Genomic DNA, 24,993 nt, shown 5'->3' with positions numbered 1-24,993 from the left:
GGGAGTCTGAGGCGAGAGAACTGCTTGAACCCAGGAGTTCCAGGCTGCAATGAGCTATGATTGTGCCTGGGATTAGCTACTGCACTCCAGCCTGGGCAACACAGTGAGACTTCGTCTCTAGAAAAATTAAAAAAAAAAGAGAAATGAATGGATGTCTTTTTTGAGCTCAGAGTTAGCCTCCACATGGTCCATTAGAACCTTTCCTCTGTGCTTCATACTTTGCAGGACTGGAATCGCTTGTGAAAGAAAGCTCCTTCTGTGGAAAGGTGCGACACTTATTTAGGTTTATTGAGGTGAATGTGGGTGGTAGTAAAGAGAAGCTGAAACTTATATGAGATGTTCTACAGAAATGATTCTGAACTCGAGCCAGGACTTGCGAAACTGCTCATACTGAGAAGCTGGCATATCTGGAGATATGCCAGTAAGGCAATTAGACACAATGCAGCAGCAGCTTTTTTTTCCCCCTTTTAGAATAAATAGGCTTTCAAATGTACTGTATTAGCATAGTGAATGAAAAATATGGCTTAAGCCCCCATACCGACTCTGCAACTACAGCAATAAAGTCAATTTTGAATTAATTAATGATATTTACTTTTAAGTTGCTCTGATTTTGTCTCCAAGTCTTCTTCCCTGGTAGAGAAATATGAAAGAAGAATTTCAAACCAGAATTAAAGACAGCACTTTTAATGAAAACACACGTATGTTTATTAAATAGAGAGTTAATATTCCAACATGTTCATATTAGTATTTTTAAATCACACTACAGAAGACAGTGATTGGTTAGACCTATCTACCTGATTTCAACTTCTCACTAGCATGATTTTGCTATGTACTTGCCCATTCGCTCATTCATCATTCACTTACTTGCTGAGCATGCAGCTAGCTGTTAGTGCTGATAATTATTTGCATATTTAATGTTCACTCTGACACATAAACATTGAATCAGATTGTAGCTCGTTGATTAACTGAATCAAAAAGAATTTTGAAAAAATTCAAAATTTAACCTAGCAATTAGAGCATCTAACATTTATCTGGCACTTCCTACATACTAGGCACTGTGCTAAGTGCTATGCATGCAAATTCTTTTTTAATCCTCAAAACCACCCCTAAGAGGTAACTAATGACTTCTATCCCCACTTTATAGATAAGGAACTAAGGTTAATATCTCGTCCTAAGAATCAGAAGTAGTATTCAAATCCACATAGTGTACTGTCAGAACACATGGTTCTAACGACTATATAAAACATTTCCAAAGCATGATAAAATGCTTTTTAAAACTTCATAAAAATTCAAAGCTTTAATCTTTATTTTTTAAAATGTTCGGTTTACAAAGAGTGAGCCACTGTACTATTAAGCAAGGAATTCATATGTTCTTACAAAGCCAAGGGCATGGTCCAATCAAAGACTAGATTGTTTAAGTTCCTAATTCTCAGGGCTGCTGAAAAGGCTGTCAAACCCACACATGGGTCGCCTTGCCTCATAACAGGAACATATCTTTTGTTCTTCCCGCCTCTGCAGGAGCCAGCATCAGGCACACTCAGGGAAAGGATGTGCTATTATGTTCTCTTGACTCTACACTTCACTTTCTCATTTATGAAAATATATTTTTATATATAAACTTCATGTTTATATAATCATATATAATTTATATTAAACTTAGTGGGTATTGCCACATAAAATCAATTTCTCAAGAAATACTGATGTGCCCCATTTTAAAGAAACCTGATATACAGAGATTCAAATTTATTTCTAAAGGTAACTTAGGGAGCAATTATTAGTTTTGCTAATTAATTCTTTGCAAATACATTAAGGCATGCAAAAGGAATGTATACACAGCTTATGAGAAACACATCTTTTCCTGAAAAGCAAGGTAGATGTATTCATTCTTTCAACAATGTAAATACATATAAAATGACTGAGTGCCTATACTATAGGCTAAGCTCTGTGCTTGGGGTTACAAAGATGAATTGCACACATTCTCTGCCCTTACAGAGCTTTCAGTCTAGCAAGAGAGTCAGAAAACAGACAATTACACTAAAGCTGAGAAGAAATATGGGGGGGGGGGCTTATTATCACATAGCATGAACACCTAACCAAACAGGAGCGCAGGAGAGGAGGAGAGGTGGGGAGGACAAGCTTACCTAAAGGAAGTGGCCTAGAGACAGGAAATCTGATGGAGGCATAGAAACCAGCAAGGGGGAAAGGACAGGGAAAGGAATCGTGTTCCAGATGGAGAACAATACACGCAAAGTCTACAAGGTAAGATACCTAGGAAAAGGAAGAGAAAGTGGGGAGATGGGGAAGACAGGGAAACTGTTGCAGTTGTCAAGGCAGCAGATGAAGTTAGCTTGGACTAGGAGAAGTGGCAGTAAGGATGGCAGTGGGAATGGAAAACAGTGGATGGGTTTGAGAGATAAACTTAATAAACGAAAATTCACAGGACATGGGACTTTTTGACCAGAGATAGGACATGAATGAGAAGGAACAATTAAGGTCCCAAGTTTGGGCAACTAGGGAAATCACAGTGCCATTCGCTTAGATGAGGAAGACAGGAAGGTTTACAAGAGAGATAAGTTAATTTGGTGAATGCTGAGTTTGAGTTGTCTATGGGAAATTCAAGGAGGCAAATTGTTGGCCGGGTGCGGTGGCTCACGCCTGTAATCCTAGCACTCTGGGAGGCCGAGGCGGGTGGATCGTTTGACCTCAGGAGTTCAAGACCAGCCTGAGCAAGAGCGAGACCCTGTCTCTACTAAAAATAGAAAGAAATTAGCTGGACAACTAAAAATATATAGAGAAAAATTAGCCGGGCATGGTGGCACATGCCTGTAGTCCCCAGCTACTTGGGAGGCTGAGGCAGAAGGATCGCTTGAGCCCAGGAGTTTGAGGTTGCTGTGAGCTAGGCTGACGCCACGGCACTCACTCTAGCCTGGGCAACACAGTGAGACTCTGTCTCAAAAAAAAAGGGGGGGGGGCAAATTGTAAACACAGGTCTGATGCTTAGGAGAAAGATCCAGGCTAGAGATACAGAGTCAGGAGCTCAAATCACATTTTACATTTTGCCCTTCACTGTCAATGTCTCCCACTCTCAATAACTCCCCTCTGTATTCAACATTAATTCAACAAATGTTTGTTACACATCCTGCTAGGTGTCACGCACTATGTTAGGTACAGGATTATATTTGATGCCAAAAAAAACAACAACAAAAAAAACAGTTTGACTCATTTTTATGAAAAACTAATACTTATGCTTTGAATTGACCAAATTTTATATATTTGGCTTAGCAATTAAAATATTTAAGAAATTGTTTGGAACAGATTATTATTAATACAATCCCCATTACTCACAGAGCAATAAGGTAAAATGAACAAGGTTTATAGCATAAATAATACTTTGATTTGATTCACAAACCATGATGGATAATGGTTAGAATCACTTATTCATCCACGCCACTTATTCATTAAGATGCCCCCTTCCTCATAAATACATGAGGCAGTCTTAAACTGAAACAAATCCAAGCTACTCCCAAAAAAAAGTTGACTTGTGGATGACATGAGAGTCTCTAAAACAAAAGAAAGCCTGATTCATTTTAACATTACCAATTGTTTTCCTTTATTCTTTTTCAGGTGGTCATTATATGAAAGATACTGCGATTAGAAGCATAATCTACTTTTTATGCAGTTGTTTTCCAAGGTAAGTGTCATACTGAGAGAAAATAATGGATGGTTATTATGAAAAAAAAAAAAAAAAACAGGAAAAAGTTACTTGCAAGCAGAATGCAAGAATGAACTGCTACTGTTTTTAGATGCCAAACTGGTTTTTCACATGAACACAAACTCAGAAAATGTACTGGTGAAAAGTAATATAATAAAGATGGGTACCTTTCGAAAAAAGTTTACATGCTTGAAAGAAAGAGAATCCAACTCCCACTGCAGAAAGAAAGTGTAACGCCATTAAATAAGAATATCAGAAAGAAAAAAAAGTGAAGCGACGCAAAACAAAATATACTCTGAGTGACTACTGACTTGTGTGGGTCTTGGACAGTCTCCTCAAAACCCTGTTCCTCAACACAAGGTGTGCTACTTCAAGAACACCTTCAGAAGAGCTGAGTTTGTAGACGGCTATTAAGAAGCTTTAACTGGAGGAAAGGGATATTCCAGTTTATTATTTCTTATAGTTACCAGTCTATTTTTTTTTTGTCTTCACAACAAAGTGAAGTTAGTAGGTATTGTTGTCCCTATTTTCCAGATAAGGAAACAAATAAACAGAAGTTAAGTGAACTGCCCAAGGTCACACAGCCAGTAAATGGAGCCAGAAATCTGAGTTCTGTATTCTGCTCAAGAATATTAACCTGTTCCATTTTTATTCTTGTAGCTATTGGTTTTTATCCCCTTATTTTTTATTTTGTTCTTTTTACTCTTTTATTCCAGCATTCTCAATCTATCTTCATATAGTCAGTATTATTCATTTAAGACATTGTTTATAGTTTTATTTGTGAGTATAAATTTGTATATTTCATAAGCATTAACTATATAACTTTCATCACCTAAGCCTCGTTGTCTGCTTTCATCACCTCTTTTTAATCTGATCCATGCCGGGGATGAGCTATATTTTTATGCTCATTATCCTTGGCTGAAGCTTCGTCTGAATTTCAAAGCAGTTCCCCTATACTAATGAAGTCTCTGATTCTATTTAGATCAGAGAAACTGAATTTAGTCTCCCGTTCACCCATTCTATTAACTTAGGGCCCCAAAGACCAAATTACTCTCCCCAAAGAGGCAGACCCAAAGGCAACTTAAGAGAACCCATAAGGCAATAGGGCCATCTAATTTCCAGAGTAGTTCAACACTGTTACGAGGACAATTATTTTTCCCATAGAACTTTGAAAACAAATAGATATTACATGGTTAAAATTAGTCTACAATGATTAAAACTAGAAAATGAACTCTGTAATGGTAAATTACCAACAAAATTAGTTACCAGCACCGATTTAGAAAAAGCAACCCATTCTATTATCTAAGCCATTTACTGAGCAGAAACTTATCAAAACCAAGTAACGGTTTATCTAGAGTAGTAGTAAATATGTGTGTGAGCATATGCATGTATGTGTAAACCAGTTTCATATGCTTTCCTCCACCTACTGAAGAAAAGTGTGAGTTTGACACTGGTAAAATATTCATACTCATTTTCAAGGCCGGAGTACTCAGTCCTGAGATGTTCATCATTCTGTATTATACTGACTACTGTGTTCTATTACCATCATGTCAATCTGTCTCCTACCTTGTGCAATAGAATTTAAATTAAACATAACTAAAGATGCTGAAATAAAATTTTAATTTATCACCATTGAAGAATGAATTCAGTATTTATATCAGGAGTAACAAAGTAAACAATAGCAATAAAAGAGAAAGTGAATGTAATAAATTTTACCATGTTTAGATGAAAAAAATGGAGCTCTAGATCTGATCAAATTTTCGGGTGCAGGTACCACAAATGGGATTGGCCTCACATGCTTGTCCGTCAGGTTCCTGAAACCAGCCTGCTGGTTCTCAAATACACTTCGAATATGTTCAAGCTTGAGTTGTATAGTCTGCATTTGGACCTGCAGGTTGCATGAGAATTCTATGAAACATTTTCTGAAATGGGGTCATTACAAACCCTATTACATTTCTCAAACAGTCAAAAAAGATTTGGAGTTTAAAATATAGCTAGAAGTAATTTAGGAAAGTAACAGAAAACAGATTGATGTATTATCTTCACATGGCTATAAAACCAAGATCTCAACCAAAACAACCTGAGGAACAAAATTTACCAAGCAGTCATGAAATTGATCACTGCATAGTGATTTCCCCCTTGTTGGCTGGAGGGGATAATGGCTGGAAGAGAAGGCATATTACCCTTTGTGGTTTAGCATGAGAAAGCCACCAAGTTATAACAACAATCAAACGAGTAACATTGGCGTAGTACTTTGTTACATTTTACCCTATAGGACCCTCTCTTTATAGTTCTCTATGTTATAACAGGCTCCTCCGCACCACCAATGGATGATACACCCTCTGCCCCTCCTAGATGCTTTCAGGCAGCTAGAGTTAAGCTTGGTTGCTTCCAGGGAATCACTTGGTTACTGCCATGACCATGTTTCTGATTTCCTGGAGCAGCCTCTAGGATCTTCAGTTAAACGTGGCTTTAGATACTGCTCCAACCACACATTTTAAGAGCATAAATAGCATCACAAATTTTCTCATCTCCAATGTGAAGAGAGTCCTTCATGTCATGTCCAAGAAGGGAGTACGGAACTAACCTACGGCCCTCTACCCTGCTGACACCAACTTTTCTGCCTGTTCCCCCTTCCTCAAGAAGACTCAGATCCTATTTTTACCCCTTCATTCTCTGAGTAGGAAAGCCACATCTACGTCCACAGAGCATCTGTTAGCGGTCACTGCAGCACAAAGGAAAAATGTTTGAGGTACACTGCTCTTGACTAGGCCCAACATTCTAGAACAGCTTTGATCCTTTCTCTAAGGATGGGAAAGAAAACACGTGCGAGAGCTCCCAGAATGTGAAGAGTATAAAATCAATGGAGTCAGAGCTCAAAAAGGAAATTACTCTTCATTATATAGCAAGCTTATACCTTTGGATTCTTTGATGCTTGACAGTGGCACTACTGTCCCCCTTAATCCTTAAGAGGGCCGTGCATATGCAATCCAACATAAAGTTAGCTGTGAGGCAGTAAAACTCTTACCCACACTACTGCCATTATTTTTTAATTTGTGTATTTAAAAGTTAAAAAGTTTCCTACCTTGAGTTCAGGAGATAACATTACATCAAATTCGTACTGCAGGGTTTCAGGATCATAGTTTATAAAGGGTACAGCCATTTCAAGAAAATGTTCAATGTCTTGGAGGGCTTTCTGAGCATCTTCTTTAGACTGAAACTTATCTATTTCCTGATTAGCTAGAAGGCATTCCCCTTCATCACAGCACTGACGAGCCTGGTGAGAAAATCAAGAAAAATACCATGAATGCATAAAGAGGAAATATGTTGGCCCATTAAGAGAGTGGTTATCAGCCCTGGCTTCTGTGAGTCAGAATTGTTTTCAGAGTGTTAAGAAATAAAGATACCTGGGTTCTGCCCCAAAAAATCTGATTCAGTACCTGTGGGCTATAAGCTGGGCATTTTTACTTTCACAGAGCTCCAGAGGTATTGCTGTCGCACAGCCAAGGGTGGGGAGCACTGCATTTATTTCATAACAAGTAATTTATTCTCCAGCAGGAGTCCAACTATCATCTCAAAACTAACACTTTTAGTTGCATGTTATTTTCCCAAAATCAATAACTGAAATACGAAACTCTTAGCAAAACATAAAGTGTAATATAAACACTTAATGACTGCCAAGGACAAGAATAAAGGTTTCCTTACCAGAGATGTACAGACTGAAAATGTTTATGTTCAGACGTGATGTCTATAAGTGATACCTTTGTTTTACATTCCACGGTTAAGACCAGATCTGTGGGGCAACCTGTCAATTTATTGCCTAATCATGGAAGGGGTCATACCCACAAGCCATGGAGGAATATTTTCTAGTTGCGGTTTAATTTTTTAGTTCTATACTATGAAATATGGAAGGAGTTTCAGGCTTTTAGCAAAATGTACTGTGAGACTTTAAAAGTATTCTAAGTACAAATTGTCACCAGTAGAGGCTTGAGAGATGTACCCAAAACATTACCACCACAATCCCAATATTTAGAACAGAGAGTGCAAAATTCATACTATACTGGATCTTCCATAAATAGCGCATAGGTAGATGGATTGAAAAACTGTAATTAAACTCAGTCCTTCATACTTCTTACAAATTTAATTCCAAAGCTATACCAGACCCTGACCATACCTCTGAGAAGATAAAAGATGTACCATGGGGCATAAGGACAAAGTATTTGAGGCCAGGAGGACCCAGGAAAAAAAATGTATATTCTTTTTCAGAAATGGATCATTTTCCATCACATTACCTGCTGGAGGAGTTTATGCATTTTGAAGGTCCTGCTGAGGTGTATCCGTTTTGCTTTGATCTCATTAACCAAAATATCGGAAAGGTAACGTAGCTCATTGCACCTCTGGCAAATTAAATCAAGTGCATAATGGTGATTTGCAGCAAGCCTGTGTCCATGTAATACCACAAATCGGGCCTTTGCTAACAGATCCTGATTTTAAGAAAGAAAGGAAACAATAACTGAATGATCTTTGTTTGTATAGAAGAAAAATGAAGAAAATAGTTAAGAAGCAAATTGTTTGAGCAAGGTAGAGATATTGTCAAAAATACAATTTGACATTACACTTCTACAGGCTGCAAAAAAAAAAAAAAGCTTACAGTTCCAATAATTAGCTGCAGCAGCGATATCATCAGAACCTCATGCATTTCTGGTTCCAGAAACTGAAAATTAACCATCCTGCCCAGAATGTGGATGAGATTTGTTTCTCCTGGTATGTATGGATTTAGAACAGAACCACATATGTCAAATGAGGTACACATCAGCCAAATGAAAACTAATGTATTTCATATCATCCTGGCCCCAGAAATCTTATCAGTCATCATGCACCTGATGTGAACATCACAGGGTTTCCATGTCAAAAGGGATCTTAGTGGCCTTGCCTCCACTCTGTCAACTGCTGACTCCCCCCCGCCCCTGTGTACTAACTGAAACATAGTGCGAGCTCAGGAAATGTCTGTCAAGGTAAAATAAAGAAAACTGAAGATCAGAAAGAAGACGTGACTAGCCTATCTAGCTAGTAGGAAAACCAGGATTAAAATGAGGAGTTGGTGTTTAAGGGGTATAGAGTTTCAGTTTTACAAGATGAAAAAGTTCTGGAGATCTGTTGCATGATGACGTGAATATACTTAACGCTACTGAACTGAACACTTAAAAATGATTAAGATAGCAAATTTTATGTTATGTTTTTTATCATTAGAAATTAAAAACAAAAAATACCAAAGCCCCTCCAGTTTCCAAGCCAGTTTGCCTTCTCTTTCTATTATACCATAAGGATATGTAAATTGCCCCACAATCACAGACATCTACAAGCATAATTCCGGAACCGGTTACCACAACTTCTGCCTCTCAATTTTTGTTTGTACATGCTTGTGGTTCACCCACAAATCTATTTGTTTGCTGAGAATTCCTCTTTAAAAGCACAGCCTTGCTCTCACATACAAGACAGGAGAGCAAAGCTAGGGTTTAAGTATTAAAGCTATGAGTCCACAAGCTTCAAGACTAGCAGGTGTAAGTAAGTACTCTTTTGAGTACTTACTGTACATCCCAGCTGCTGTGCTACGAGATTTATATACATCTAAATGAATCCTCACAATTGTTCTGCAAAGTAGGCCATTTTATCACCAATTTATAGATGAAGACATTGAGGCTTAGAAATCAGTTTACCTGAAGTCACACAGCTAATAAGACTAAGTAGATCTGTCTGTGAGTCTACATTTGGTTCAGCTGCATGTATCACATAGTGGGCATTTAAAGAATTATGTTCCTGTATGTTCCCATCATTTCTAAGCAAAAATATCACTCTTGATAGACATTTTTCTAGCTTCTCCAAAATGATTTTATGCTCTTTTTCCTACTGGTGGGCTTGAAATAGTTCACACCCTTATCTCAGAAGGCTCACTTTACAACTACATGACATATGTGCAGTGTCACCCCTGGCCCACATGGAACTACACAGAATATAGACCCCTATTATTGTGCCTATAGTACAGAATATTGCTGTCAGAGCTTAATAGTAAGGGTTTATACTGCCTAGTCCCACTAAAACATAACCACTCTACTCCATAAATATAGCAAACTTCAAAAACATAATCTTACCTGAGAGTTTTCATCTAAGCTTTCCAACTTTTTTATTTTTTGTTTTACTTGAGCTATATTCCCTGTTACATCGGCCAGCTCTGCTTGTTGGTTTAATAGAAATTCAATTTCAGTCACAAGCTAAAAATAGGAAATAAAGAGATTTTAAAAAATTACAAATTCTTAAGCCTTTTCCCTTTATGATCAAGTTTTATAGGAAATGCTATTAAATAAGAATGCCAATATGGAAAAATATTTTCAGTTATTTTATTCACAAAACTAGATATAATAAACACACTCTTAGGTATCGGTGTGTTCTCATGATTTATAAAAGATCACCATGTACATGTGCAGGTATACATATGTGGACATGCATTTGCATGTATGTATACATGTAAGTATGGGTATGTGTGTATACATGTATAGATAGTCACCAGGTCTAGCGTGAGTGGTCCTAGAAGCCAAGACCGTCCAGTAGCAATGAGCACACTTGGCACCCAGATACCGATCTTTAATACTATTTCCCAGGGGGAAAAAAAAACAGGGCTCCTCAGGGAAATGGCTGATAAGTACCAGAGCTGAGGCAGAATAAGTACAAGATTAGCTTGGAATATCTCTTTATACCAGAAAGTAAGGAAGGGAATTTTAAAAATTGTTGGAACATGTCACAAGGATATAGTAGCAGTTTGAAACACCAAAACAGTTAGGAACATTAATGAATTATAAGCCATCAAAAAACTAGGAATTTATGAATTAAACAAATAAATGGGGAGAAGGGAAGGCCCTTGCTTTAGTAGAATGCCTAGTAGGGACTGGTAAATGTGGAATGGATGCTGACCTTGAACATTCATCACTTTGCAACCATCATAGTAAAGGCTGGTCCAGGCAAAAATCATCAATTAATCCTCAATCTATGGGGAAATTTTGATGAGGAGCAGGATATTTGCATGACTTTAAATTTTCTCCCCACACATTTCCCATTGGTTACAAGTATGTGTGGGAGGGGGGCGGTAACTTTACAGTGGAGAAATTTAAGAACATCCTGAGTAATCAAAATCCACATCAATAATGAGGGGCAGGTGGGCATCATTTACCTCTAGATGTGATGCCTCAAGCAAGGCATATCACTAATGTGGTATTCTAGCTGGTCATACTACTAAATATAAACATGAGAAGTTAGCAAACTCTAAATGAAGAACACTTTATTTCAAAAAGGACTGTATTCTTCAAAATGTCAGCATCATAAAATACAAAGGCCTTGGAAATGTTCTCTATTCAAGGAGACTGAAGAGATATGACAACTTCATGCAAGACTGGCCCCTAGATAGGATGCCGTTCTGGAGTAAAAAGAAAGGCTATAAAAGACTTGATCGAGTCAATTGACAAAATTGGAATATCAATGGCAGATAATATAAAAGTATTACATAATTGTTAAATATACTAAATTTGATAACTGCACTGTGGTGATGTAAGACAATATTTCTTAGAAAAAAACAGAAGTATTTAGAAGGAAAGGGCCATCATGTATATAACTTACTCTGAAATGGGTCAGAAAATACATTATTTGTCAGAAAGATGAGGGAGGGAATAGAAATGATAACGCAAATGGAGACATTATCAATAAGTGAATCTGGGGAGAAGGTATGTGGGTGTTTCTATTTTTCTTATGTTTGTAACTTTTCTGTGAGTTTGAATTTCCAAATAAGTTTTTGTTTTTTATTTATTTATTTATTTTTATTTATTTATTTTTTTTTTTTGAGACAGAGTCTCACTCTGTTGCCCAGGCTAGAGTGAGTGCCGTGGCGTCAGCCTAGCTCACAGCAACCTCAAACTCCTGAGCTCAAGCGATCCTCCTGTCTCAGCCTCCTGAGTAGCTGGGACTACAGGCATGCACCACCATGCCCGGCTAATTTTTTCTATATATATTTTTAGCTGTCCATATAATTTCTTTCTATTTTTAGTAGAGATGGGGTCTCGCTCTTGCTCAGGCTGGTCTCGAACTCCTGAGCTCAAACGATCCGCCCACCTCGGCCTCCCAGAGTGCTAGGATTATAGGCGTGAGCCACCGCACCCGGCCAGTTTTTGTTTTGTAAAAAAATGTAAGCTCCTAAACATACAGGACCTGTCCACGTCACTCTGAGATACAGTCCATGCCAGTGAGGTTACAATCTAAGACAAATAATACTGATTAAAGATAGCAATCAATGACTTGGGGGGAACAGAACACAACCACAGGACAAGAATTTAGTATGGATGCAAATTAACATGTAGGTACATGCACAATATCCAGGAAAAGTGCTATTTTGTGTGTATTCAGTTGGCGAGGGGAGAGACACAAATAACTGAAAGGACCAAGAACAATTTGATCTATCCTTTCCTTAAGGACTGTTTCATGGAGAACATGGCATTTCAAAAGCTGTTTGAATCAAAGGAGGGAAGGGGCTGGTAGTGACTGAGCCCTGTGTCCAGAATGCAGTGTTTCTCCCAAACCTAATTCTGCTACAGCAAATGAAACACCAAGCAAGCAAGCCATTCACAGGCAGGAAACAAGCTGAGCACGTGCAAGAGAGAAAAGTGAGTTGTCCTTGGTAAAGTCCGCACTGTGAAAGAGACTGTGAAGAACTTGGACATGACTGCAAAAGAAATGGAAGAAACTAAATCTATGTGCCTTGACCATATATGATATTTTCCAGGAAGGTCCTACTGGAATATTCTTTTAAATCATTTATATGTAACTAAACTTGATTTAATTTCATCTGTCAGGCTTTGCATAGAAATAAATTCCTGGATCAGAAAAAAAGTGTGTTAGATCATATTACATATGATCAGCACAGGGATACGATATTTAAAAACCAAGAAGGAAGTTAGTATTATTTTCTTGGAATGCTATCCCATAGCCTGAACGCACTTTAGACCTAAGATAAATCTCAACACAAACCTCAAGGTACAGAGCAACCTTGTCCCTGTCATATATGTTGGCACTTAAGTACTTGCTCATAGGAAATGAGTGAGACAAACAAGTAGAAGTCTTGGCATTTTAGTGGTGGTTTTCTTTAGTCTAAATCAACATTCACTTATACTTGCCTCCTTTTGTCCTCTCTATAAGCATAAATGGACATCTTGCAAGACTGGATTTCTGATGATCAAGGAGTAAGAAACTCTGGCATGATGAAAAGAAATGTATAAAGAAATGTTTTAACTGACCTCTTGAAAATCCTGCTCAAACTTCCATAGTTGCAGATACTGCTCCATTTTTAATTGGTGTTTTTCCCAAAATCCATCAAAAGCTGTTTCCATATCACGTACTTGAGTCAGCAATCTTAACAAAGAAAAGTCAAAGAGTTCCTTAAAAACCATGTGTTTTGTAAGTATGTAGATAAACCTGGTCTGGACATTAAGGATTACAGGCAAAGTCATAGCCGATGACACTTGGTTCACATAGAAACAATCAAAGTCCACAGAACCTCTTCTATAAGCAAACTAATCTCTGTGGGACAACCCAGGAAGAAGGTCTCAGATTTCCAGAGGTCCAGGAGTACTTTCGCACTTAAGAGATTGCAGTAAAAATGTATAATTCCCTTTCAAAAATATAAAATAAGTAACTCTGAACCAAAAGGGGAGTACTCACTTATTAATAGTTTGCCAGTCACCAGTTATTTGCTGACGACGTTCTAGTCTTGAACTGACAGCTTCTTCAGTGTCAGGCACTTCCAGATTCGTTAGCAGAATTTTTCCTTCTTTGGTCACAGCTGTAATATCATCCTATCCAAAAGCACAACAGGATGCATCAGCCAATTAGCAATCTCACCTGAATGACGTGATGAGAAGGGAACATACACCCATAGCACACCGAATAGAAATACCAGTCTAGAATGGCCTTTGCTTTCATAGCTATCTGATAAATCAAGGAATACTTCAGTACCACAGAATCCAAAAGCTGTGAGGACCCAAGAAGCCCCTGTCTTGGAGATGGGTGTTGCAATCACAGTTTTTATAACAGTTACAGGCAGGAGTATCATGTGCTGTGTTTGTAGCCTCTTTATTCCTGGTAGAAAGCTCCAATCCCTTCCATTCTATTCTGTTAATACTTTTAAAATGCTCAAATAAAGCAGTAGTAGCACAATAAAGACTCACACTAGAAAGCATATAATTACAAATAATATTGAATGCATATTCAGATAGAGTTAGACACCTTTTCTACTTATCCCTAATTGTTACCAATCACTCCCTGCCTTAAGTCTTACTTTACTTCACATTTGGATTTAGTTAATTCATCAGGAAGTATTTCTCTACTCAGAAGACCTTAACCTTAGAGAATGAGCCAAGGACATAGACCTTCCTTAGGCATTTAAGGGTGATCTAAGACCTCCTTCAGGAGATCCAAGAGCCCCCTGAACTTGTAAGCCAAAGTTTGGGTGTACATGTATTTTTCTGGGAACAGGTTCTATGATACCACCACCAATATGAGTAAGAACATAAACATTAAGAGCTTATATTTATGAAGTGCCAACTATATACCAAACATTGTTGTACATACATCACATACTTACCTCATTTCATCCTCACATCACCTCTACAAGGTATGCATGTATCACCACCATCATCATCAGCCCCACTGTACAGACAAGGAAATTGGAACTCAAAAATGGTAAGCAAATTGGCCGGGTGCGGTGGCTCACGCCTGTAATCCTAGCACTCTGCGAGGCCGAGGCGGGAGATTGCTCAAGGTCAGAAGTTCGAGACCAGCCTGAGCAAGAGCGAGACCCCATCGCTACTAAAAAATATAGAAAGAAATTAGCTGGACAACTAAAAATATATAGAAAAAAAAATTAGCTGGGCATGGTGGTGCATCCCTGCAGTCCCAGCTACTCAGGAGGCTGAGGGAGGAGGATCGCTTGAGCCCAGGAGTTTGAGGTTGCTGTGAGCTAGGCACCCTAGCCCAGGCACCAGAGCCAGACTCTGTCATTAAAAAAAAAAAAAAAAAAGTAAGCAAATTGCCCAAAAACACAGTTTGTGAGGGGACAGAGCTTTCTTTCCTTGGACAGAGTTTTGCTTTTAGATTGTGATTCAAAAATTCAGTTTCTTTTTTTAATTTAAACATATATCTCTACATAGCACTTGAATCTGCCAGCATGTCTATTATCAGATGAAGAAGACGAGTTATATATGGGTGCCTGGTGCTCATTCAGATGGTTCTTAAAACTTTTTGAGGAAAGTGGATCCGAAAGTACTTGCTAATTGCCCGAACTGTGCCTCAGAATTCTTCACAACACAACATTCCAGAGAGAACTGGGTAGGAGAACAAAATCAATTTGCCATTTCTGGGCTACTGTAGAAAACACCAAGAACTAGTACTCTGCGGAGAAGAGAACTTGTAGTCAATTGTGCATTGTTGGCCTTGGTCACAATGCCAGTTCACGGCAGAGATGGGACATGAAACTACACCTCCTGACTCTTCAAGTTCTCCTTCTCCCATTTCATGCTGTATCTGAAGTGGAGGTTAAAAGAGAGCACCTGTCTGAAGTGGAGGTTATAAGAGAGCACTCTTGATTCTCACCCTTGATTTGGAGAGGGCTTTTCCGTAAGATAAAGAGTACAGCCATGCATCGCTTAACAATGGGGATATGTTCTGAGAAATGCGCCATTAGGTTTCATTATAGTACAAACATTACAGTGTACTTACACAAACCTATATGGTATAGTCTTATTACCCCTAGGCTACACACCTGTACAGCATGTTACTGTACTGAATACTGTGGGCAACTGTAACACAATGTTAAGTATTTGTGTATCTAAACATATCTAAACATAGAAAAGGCAAGGTAAAAATTCAGTATTACATTCTTAGGGGAAAACTATCATATATGCTGAAACACCTTATGTGGTGCACTGCTAGGTTAAAAAAAAAAAAAGACTGGAGATTTCTTACTCTGGAGCATCTGTAACTATTCTATTTACAAATAAACAACTTCTCAAGATAATGCACCATTTACAAAGAGGACACTTGGGTTCAACATACCCAATACATTCTTCTCTTATAAAGTATTATTTTTATAGTTTATATAAAAATGTCTTTTATCACCCCTTAGGCAATAACCAGTGTGAAATGGACACACTAAACACATCTCTAGAAAAAGAAAAACCATGGGAAACTTTAGTTTGTCCACTCTATCAGACATACCTTCAACAGATGATACCTTTCAGCATGAACTGCCAGAATTTCTTCGATTGAAGGAATATCATCTGGTAGTTCTGTCTCAGCCAGTTCAGTTCCAAAGGACTGTAACATCTGAGCCATTTCCTTCACTGTGAGGGCAAAATTTTCTATAGCCTGCAAAGAGTCAGTGAATCTTTTACTTCAATGGGAACTCTGCTAGCTTATCAAAACCTGGATCAGTAATTGTATTTATTTGGGTATAACAGCAAACACATATACTATGAACTCTCCTCTGCTAGGGAAATTTGGCATTGCCCTTAGCAATCAACTCCAACTTTGCATCTAGCCTCTAAGAAACCAAAGCAATGTTAAGAGTCTTCCTGAATGTCTTTTATCTAAATCTCTTTACTTATTTCTTGGACACTGATAAAAACTATTTCTTAAAGATGCCCTGTACTGAGTAATTTGTTTTATGCCCTTGAGTGTTTTCCTTACCCTATAAACTCTGTAACTGATAAAAATGTTTTATAATAACTTCACTTCGGAAGAGAGATGAGAACACCAAAGTCGCTTCATATTTATGATCACTTATGAACAAGCATTAGCATTCCACACAAGGTGACAGTCTAAGGTAATGGAAGAACAACTAGTCACAACAATTCATTTCAGGTGCTGCAGATTTAGAATTGTGGTCCCAAAGGCTCTGTTGCCCTAAAATGGCAAGTAAGGTTTTGTTGTTTATTTTGTTTCCAGAATCAATTATTCACAGAAAGAAGGGCAAAATGTAGAGACCATACGAACCATCTGTTTACCATATAGCTTTTTTATTTTTAGCTTTATAGGTTATTAAAGGCCAGACATTGCTAATTTTGACAACACATCTTCACATGAATGAATTGTTGGATGAATGCACTATTGAATGAACTGTTGAATGAACTGCTGGATGAAGAATAGGGATGAGTAAAATGGAACCCTGATTTAATGAAACATCATTATTTTCTTCAGAAGGGGTCCCATATCTCTGGGCTTTGAAATCAAGATAATTATACCACAGACTCACACCTGGGAGGTGGCAAGGCCTTCTTCACCTATTTGTAAATTTCTACAACAAAAGGACTCTGCTACAAATCTAATTGCCCCAGGGGCATCACTAAGATGATAAGATTCATCATATACTTGCATTTATTGAGGGTTTGCCATTTGCTAGGCACTGTGCCAAACATTTTACATTTGTTATCCCATTTAATCTTCCCAAGATCCCTATGAGGCAAGGTACTATTATTTCCATTTTATAGTTGGGAAAACTAAGACTCAGAGATTATGGATATCGACCAAGGTCACAGAGCTAAAATCAGCACTGCCAAGATTTCAACCCCAAACCCTTTGTTTCTTCAAGTTACTACATGGCCACAGGAGGGGGTGGGCAGAGTGTGATCTCCTTATTCCCTAGGCCTCTCCTTCATTTGCCATCCTCAGTGACTCTTAGTCATTTCTAGATATTTCCTATGGAAGAAAATCAAGATGTTGAATTATATGTGTATTTGAAAAGTAGGAGCCCCAGAAATCTGTTTTTTTTTTTCAAATAGGAAAAATTTCTAGAACTAGATGCAAAAGCTAACATGAAGAACTATAGGCTCTACAGTAAGGGCAAAAGCAACATACATTTCTGAAGATGATCCATTCACTGTGGCAGTACTGCAAGGTGCCGCCTAACTCAGGGGTTAATTGCTTGTCATCAATGTATGTCAGCAAATCACTAACTGAGCTCAGCATAACAACCTATATAAATAAGCAAGAAAGATACTGTTAACTGCCCTTCATGGCATCCCTCCATTAAACTGTAAAATGAACTTTAGCATATATTTAGCAGAAAGTTAGCTTTTAGAAATGGTTCTTAATTAACAGTTCTCTCCTGTACATGACCCCACACATGTATGCACTACCTTCCTCAGGTAATAACAGTTTTCTTTACAAAAGATTTTTCTGTAAACCAAAATCAATCTCCATAGAAACCAAAACACCTAATTCTCCTTCATCTAAAAGTTTGCATTGTTATGGTCAAGCTTCCGAAAGAATGCTACACCCACAACACAGTAAAATGACTTTATGTACTAAGTTATAATTTACCAGGAGGAATTTATCTTTTCAAAAGTATTAAAATTTATGAGTACTCTATTCCCAACCCTAAACACATATAAAAACATCTTTCAAAAAAACAGAGGGCTGGTCACTGTGGCTCATGCCTATGTTCCTAACACTCTGGGAGGCCAAGGCGGGAGAAATCGCTTCAGCTTAGGAGTTCTAGACCAGCCTGAGCAAGAGCAAGAGTCCATCTCTACTAAAAATATAAAAATTAGCCAGGTGTAGTGGAGGGTGCCTGTAGTCCCAGCTACTCGGGAGGCTGAGGCAGGAGGATTGCTTGAGCCTCGGAGTTTGAGGTTGCAGTGAGTTATGATGACGCCACTGCACTCTACCTGGGGCAACAGTGAGACTCTGTCTCAAAAAAATATATAAATAAAAAAAATTAAAAAAGAACATGGTACTCTGAACTAGCTCAGGATGTAAGCTCATGGGAATTCTAATACATAAAACACACTCATTTTTACTAAAATGTCCTGATTATATACACATACATACATATACGCATGCACACATACATATATACACATACATATAGCACATATGACATACATTTTTTTCAAAAGGAATTGCTTTGTAATATATTGATGAATCTATACCTTTCTAAACAGAAGTAGAAGACTTGAACATTTCTAATCTACATTTTTGAAAGACAAATTTTATTTTTTTCTTTTAAATGCTATGTGGGCACATGTAAAATATAAACAGCATGGCACAAAGTCTTCATGAGAATTAAAGGGACAAAGATTTTAAATAATATACTCTTACCGGTAATTTGAGCATGAAATCCTCTTGACTGAATCGAAATCCAATGTCTGTGAAAGTTCGTTGAAGAAAACTGGTAGGACGTAAAACCAAAACCAAATGCAGGTTCCCAGGGAAGGAAGCCTGCAGAAAGAATGAAAAAAAAAGAAAAAAAAATTGTCAAAACAAACACTCAATGAGCACATAGCAAAAAATATGTAACTGAAAGAAATAAACTTTACTCACTATTAAATTAGAACTAATCGATCAACACTTATGTGCACACATGGAAGTAAAAGTCAATGGAAATCAAGCAGGGGAGGAGGGGATGGGTAAAATCACACCTAACTGGTACAACGAACACTATCTGGGTGATGGGCGCACTTATAACTCTGACTCAAACTGTACAAAAGCAATCCATGTAACCAAAATGTTTGCATCCCCATAATATTTTGGAAAAAAAGAGTCATAAAAGCCAGTAAAAAGGCCAGCACTTTAAAAATGGATATTGATAAAATCTTAAAACATGGAAATAGAAATAAAAATAATGTAAGGTTATCAGGTCAGATCTTTGCAATGCTCCTGGCATGGAATTTTCTCACACTAGAAAAGCAGATCCCAAGTTACAAAGAATTAGACTCCAGGCCAGGTGCGGTGGCTCACGCCTGTAATCCTAGGACTCTGGGAGGCCGAGGCAGGTGGATCGTTTGACCTCAGGAGTTCGAGACCAGCCTGAGCAACAGTGAGACCCCCGTCTCTACTAAAAATAGAAAGAAATTATATAGACAACTAAAAATATATATAGAAAAAATTAGCCAGGCATGGTGGCGCATGCCTGTAGTCCCAGCTACTCGGGAGGCTGAGGCAGGAGGATTGCTTGAGCCCAGGAGGTTGAGGTTGCTGTGAGCTAGGCTGACGCCATGGCACTCTAGCCGGGGTGACAGAATGGTATGTACTCTGCCTCAAAACAACAACAACAACAACAAAAGAATTAGACTCCAAAGCTTCATTTTAAAGTTTGTTATTTGAATTCAAATGTCCCTTATTTCCTGTAAAAACAAGTAGAATTAGAAGGCAGTTTCCTAGGATAGCCCTAAAAGCCAAAGGGAACTGAAATACTGTGTACTTATACTAAACAATGAAATAAAACTATATATGGGGTAGTTTTATTCTCATCCAAGAAACATTCACTGAACATCTGTGTGTGCACTCTATGTATTTAAATGAATGATTATCAAACACTGTTAGGCATTGAATGTACACAAATTGATAAAATACAGTCCCTCCGCAACAATCCAACAGCAGAGTTCGTTAGTAATCAGTAACTCTTTAGCATGATAAATTGATAATAGAAACAAAGGAATTACAATAATATTCAAGAAGAAATGATAGCACAAAGCCTAGTCCTTAGGAAGGTAAAAAAGGTAGCATAGCGAAGGAATTAATTGAAACATAGAGAGGAATTAATTGGATCAGAATGTCGTTCCACTTCACCAATGATTCCTTCAGCTTCTAGAAGGATGCAGGCATATAGTAGGCAGTTAAAAGTAATTGCTACATAGAAGAATTCAAAAGACAAAGGAGGGCGCTATGCAAAATGAGTGAGGAATGGAATAGCAGGGCCAGATGTTAACAAGACATCACTGCCTACTAAATGCTTACTCTATGCCAAGCATTTTGCCAACATTATCATAGTTCCTTTTCATAATAATCCTAGGAAGGAGTTAGGTTACCCCTTTTTACAAATAAAGAAGGTGAGACTCAGAGAGTTTAAGTACAACCTGCCCCAGCTGGGGAAGCCTTGATTTGCACCTAAATCTGTGCTCTTAATCACTAAACTACCTACCTCTTGAAGAAGTCCCAGTCAAGAAAGCTGGAGGGAAAATAGTGCTGGGGAACAATGGGAGATGGTTTTGGAAAAATAGGCAGGGACCGGATCAGTTAAGATCTTGGTGGTTTTTTCCTGGAGGTAAGGGAAGCTTCAAAGAGGTTTTGAGCAGCAGAACAAGGTCAGATTTGCATCTTAAAAGGATCACTCAGACTTTGGAAAAGAACTCGATTTGAACAAGAATAGAAGCAGAGGACCTAGGAGGCTGTTACAGTAATCCAAGCCAGGAATGATGAGATTGAAGTGGAGCAATGATAGCAGGAATAAGGGTAGAATTTAGGAGCAAGACATAACAATTATTCAGAATGTGCTTGGTGAGAAAGGAAAGATGAGGACAATCAATGTCGAGATATGGGGCTTGAGTAACTGGGTGAATGGTACAACCTTCACGGAGATGGGAAACAAAAAAAGACAAGCCGGTTGTCTTGTCGGAGGGGAACAAGATTCTGATTCCCATTCATAGACATGTTGGGTTGGAAGGGTCAGCAGAACGTCCCAAATTACGTCCATCAGACCGCTGTATGCACATGGAGGGAAGGAAGCCTAGGCTAGGAGTGTAGAATCAGGAGTCATCAGCCTCAAGATGGCGAATTAAAGCCGAATAAGCCCCTTCCCGAGGCCCTGATATGCCCGCAGGCCGGGCGTTGACCCCCCCCCCCCGCACCTATTCCGCTCCCCCCCAACCCCCACGTCCCTCTTGGCGCCCCAAACCTAGGCTTGATGACGAGTGCGCACGAAGCGGGCCACCGCCACGCGGGTCTCCATCGCCAGCATCGCCTCTAGCTTGCCAAACTCCAGCCAAAGAGCAGAGGGGTAAACGACAACTTGTGCAAAGCAGACTGCTCGCCAATCCACCGGCGGTAAAGCACCCAGGAGGCAACTGGCTACAAAAGCCGCTAGCAAGCGTGCGCCCTCTACTGGAGGGGTGAAGCAACTTCATAGCTACAGGTCTGGTAGCCTGGCACTCGGTGAAATTAGACGTCAGAAGTCCACTGAACTTCTGATTCGCAAAGTTCCTTCCCAGCGTCTGGTGCGTGAAATTGCTCTGGACTTCCACACAGATCTGGACTTCCAGAGCACACCTGTTGGTGCTTTGCAGGAGGCAGGTGAGGCCTATCTGTTGGCCATTTTTGAAGACACCCACCCGTGTGCTATCCATGCCTAATTTGTAACAATTATGCCAAAAGACATCCAGCTAGCACATCACATATGTAAAGAACGTGCTTAAGAATCCACTATGAAGAAGACAGGATAATGGCCAGCAAACATACAAAAAAGTGCTCAACATCTCTAATCATTAGGGAAATGCAAATCAAAACCACAATGAGATATCACTTAACTTCAGTGAGAAGGGCCTTTATCAAAAAGTCCGAAAACAACAAATGCTGGCATGGATGTGGAGAGATAGGAACACTCATACACTGCTGGTGGGACTGCAAACTAGTGCAACCTCTGCGGAAAGCAATATGGAGATATCTTAAACAGATACAAGTAGATCTACCATTTGATCCAGCAATCCCATTACTGGGCATCTACCCAAAAGAACAAAAGACATTCTATAAAAAAGACATCTGCACCCGAATGTTTATAGCAGCACAATTCAAAATTGCAAAGATGTGGAATCAACCCAAGTGCCCATCAATACATGAGTGGATTAATAAAATGTGGTATATGTATACCATGGAATACTACTCAACTACAAAAAACAATGGTGATCTAGCACCTCTTATCCTGGATAGAACTGGAGCCCATCCTTCAAAGTGAGGTATCACAAGAATGAAAAACCAAGCAACACATGCACTCGCCATCAAATCGGCACTAACTGATTAACACTAAGGTGCTCACATGGTAGTAATATTCATGGGGTGCTAGTCAGGTGGGGGGGGTAAACTCACAACTAATGGATGCAGAGTGCACTGTATGGGGGGAAGGGCACACTTGTAGCCCTGGCTTGGGCAAGGCAAAGGCATTACATGTAACCAAAATGTTTGTACCCCCATAATATTCTGAAAAAAAAAAAAAAAGAATCCACTATGATGGGAAACATTTCATTCTCAAAAAAAAAATTACATTCTTCCTGTTATTGGTAGTTCTGAACGTTAGATTTCTTTTTCCCCCATGGGATCAAAAGGTACCTAAGTATATGACTGCAAGTGGAAACATAGGGGACAGAAATCAGGTATTGGCAGTTTTTCCATTTTCATTTGTGTGTGAATTTTTAATATAAATGTGGGGAAATAAAGCATTAATGCAAGTCAGAATGTTTCAGTGAACAAGTTTCAGCACTTCAATTTTCTAACAATTACAAATAAACCTGTTTAATTTTTCTGGAAAAAAGCATAATAAAGTAAAACATGAAAAATGTTTCAAATACAATCATATTCCAGGCATGTTGCAATATTAGTAATTGGACAAAGCTATAAAATAAAAAATAAATAAGACATCACTGGAGCAAGGAGTTTATGGGAACTCTATACTTCCTGCTCCTTTTTTTGTGAACTTATAACAACTCTAAAAAATAAAGTCTATTTTTTTTAAAAAGGGCAACTTTCATTGAAGTATAAAACGTAGATTCTTGGGGAAATGACACTCAAAACTTGGGATTTTTTTTATTTCAGCATATTATGGGGGTACAAAAGTTTAGGTTTACATATATTGCCCTTGGCACCCCCCCCCCCCGCCCCCCACCAGAGTCAGAGCTTCAAGAGTGTCCATCCCCTAGATGGTGCTCATCGCACTCATTATGCCCATCAATATATGAGTGGATTAATAAAATGTGGTATATGTATACCATGGAGTACTACTCAGCTATAAGAAACAATGGGGATTTTTAAAATTCACTGTGAGATGGTGATAAAACAAAGCATCAAGTGGCAATGAGAACTAGAGCAAAGAAAACAGAGCTGAATGTGATATTCACAAACAGATGAATGATAAGAGCATAAACTGAAATCAATAGATTAAACAAATGAATATAAATAGACACGAATCGGGATGTTTGTCCAACTCACAATTCCCCCAGGCGGCTATGTCTGTTACCCTCCCTTAATTTGAGAAACTACTCCTCTTCCTATTATTCTAAACATTGGTTCCAATTGAGAACTCTCTTCCCACATGAACCTGCCCTTCCAAGACACAGTGATTAATAGTGACTAGTAGTATGATTAGTACGGTGTTAGTATGAACATTTGATGTAAGCAAGGCCAAAGTCTTGCTATAGGAATTTTCAAACTAGTGCTGAGGGAAGGACACTGCTGCTGGACAAAGCTTGTTTCAAGGAACAAAGTCAACATGTATACAGAAACGGAGGTAAGAGACAGAGTTCCAATGATAATGTCTATCCTACCCTCAATTATGTACATAATGTATATTTTATATTATGTTAACCATGGTGCGTATTTTCCACAGTTATTGCAGAAATTAAAATAAAGAATGAATACAAAGGCACTTTGTAAACTCTAAAAAAATTAATAAGATTGGTTCTTTTTTTAAATTTACCTTGGATTCTCAGACCTAAGGACAAGCAGGTTTGGGTAGAAAAGTTTAGTGATATGGATAAAAGCTTGCTTAAAGGGAGAATCTATCTGATAGGGGGTTGTGGGAACTTTGGGCCTATTTTTAGGTTGAGAGCACTGATTCTATTTCTATCCTATTCACTTTGGGGGTTAAGCCTTTCTTTTCCTTCACCTGGGCAAATTCCCAGTACATTATTATATTTACCTGCCTTGAACCAGCTTATTTTTTCACTTTTAAATGAAATCGAAAGCACCCCTACTTTCGCCAACATTTAAGGCAAAATTACTTTTATTGTTTCATGGATTCTAGATGGATCTGGTTTTGTCTTTTTCTTTCTGACTTTCCTTAATCTCATATTCTCTGGTACCGTGGTTTGGGAATTCTCTAGGTACAAGGCCCTAGAGCTGACCCACTTCAAAGCCCAGGATACTCACCCATCTCTGCAACTGTGTGTGGGGCGAGAGGAGGTAGGAAGATGCCACGGGAACAGAGAGTGCCATGTTGCAATTCTCTGCCCGAGGTAAGGCCCTGGTCTCTACCCTGCCATTCCTAGAAGAGCAAGGCTGTCCCAGCAGCCAGGTCCAGGGATAGTGATGACACAGCAGGGAACAAAGTAGAAAGAAAGGAGAGAGAAGCAAAATCATTGTCCACACAATCAGTAGGGAAGTGAGTTTAAGCAGGGATAGGGGTACTTAGCTACTCAGAAGTC

General features: G+C 38.6%; 1 protein-coding gene across 6 annotated transcripts in view; it reads right to left on the bottom strand.

Annotated features, from left to right (window-relative positions):
* MCF2 (MCF.2 cell line derived transforming sequence) overlaps positions 1-24,993 on the bottom strand; it is a 69,795-nt gene that overhangs the window by 28,224 nt on the left and 16,578 nt on the right. For 3 of the 6 annotated variants that reach the window (XM_069462857.1, XM_069462859.1, XM_069462860.1), the window contains 10 exons: positions 18,905-19,024; positions 17,660-17,776; positions 16,022-16,171; positions 13,469-13,602; positions 13,045-13,159; positions 9,862-9,981; positions 8,005-8,196; positions 6,798-6,989; positions 5,429-5,600; positions 593-630 (listed from right to left, as the gene is read on the bottom strand). In XM_069462857.1, coding sequence (XP_069318958.1) covers positions 593-630; positions 5,429-5,600; positions 6,798-6,989; positions 8,005-8,196; positions 9,862-9,981; positions 13,045-13,159; positions 13,469-13,602; positions 16,022-16,171; positions 17,660-17,776; positions 18,905-19,024 — 1,350 coding nt within the window. Of the gene's footprint in view, positions 1-592; positions 631-3,879; positions 3,928-5,428; positions 5,601-6,797; positions 6,990-8,004; positions 8,197-9,861; positions 9,982-13,044; positions 13,160-13,468; positions 13,603-16,021; positions 16,172-17,659; positions 17,777-18,904; positions 19,025-24,993 lie in introns of all 6 variants that reach the window. The other 3 variants (XM_069462856.1, XM_069462858.1, XM_069462861.1) reach the window with 2 other exon arrangements.

Source organism: Eulemur rufifrons, chromosome 30, assembly GCF_041146395.1.
Source record: "Eulemur rufifrons isolate Redbay chromosome 30, OSU_ERuf_1, whole genome shotgun sequence".
NCBI lineage: Eukaryota > Metazoa > Chordata > Mammalia > Primates > Lemuridae > Eulemur > Eulemur rufifrons.
Note: the sequence above shows the minus strand (reverse complement) of the source record. Positions and strands in the feature narration are given on the sequence as shown.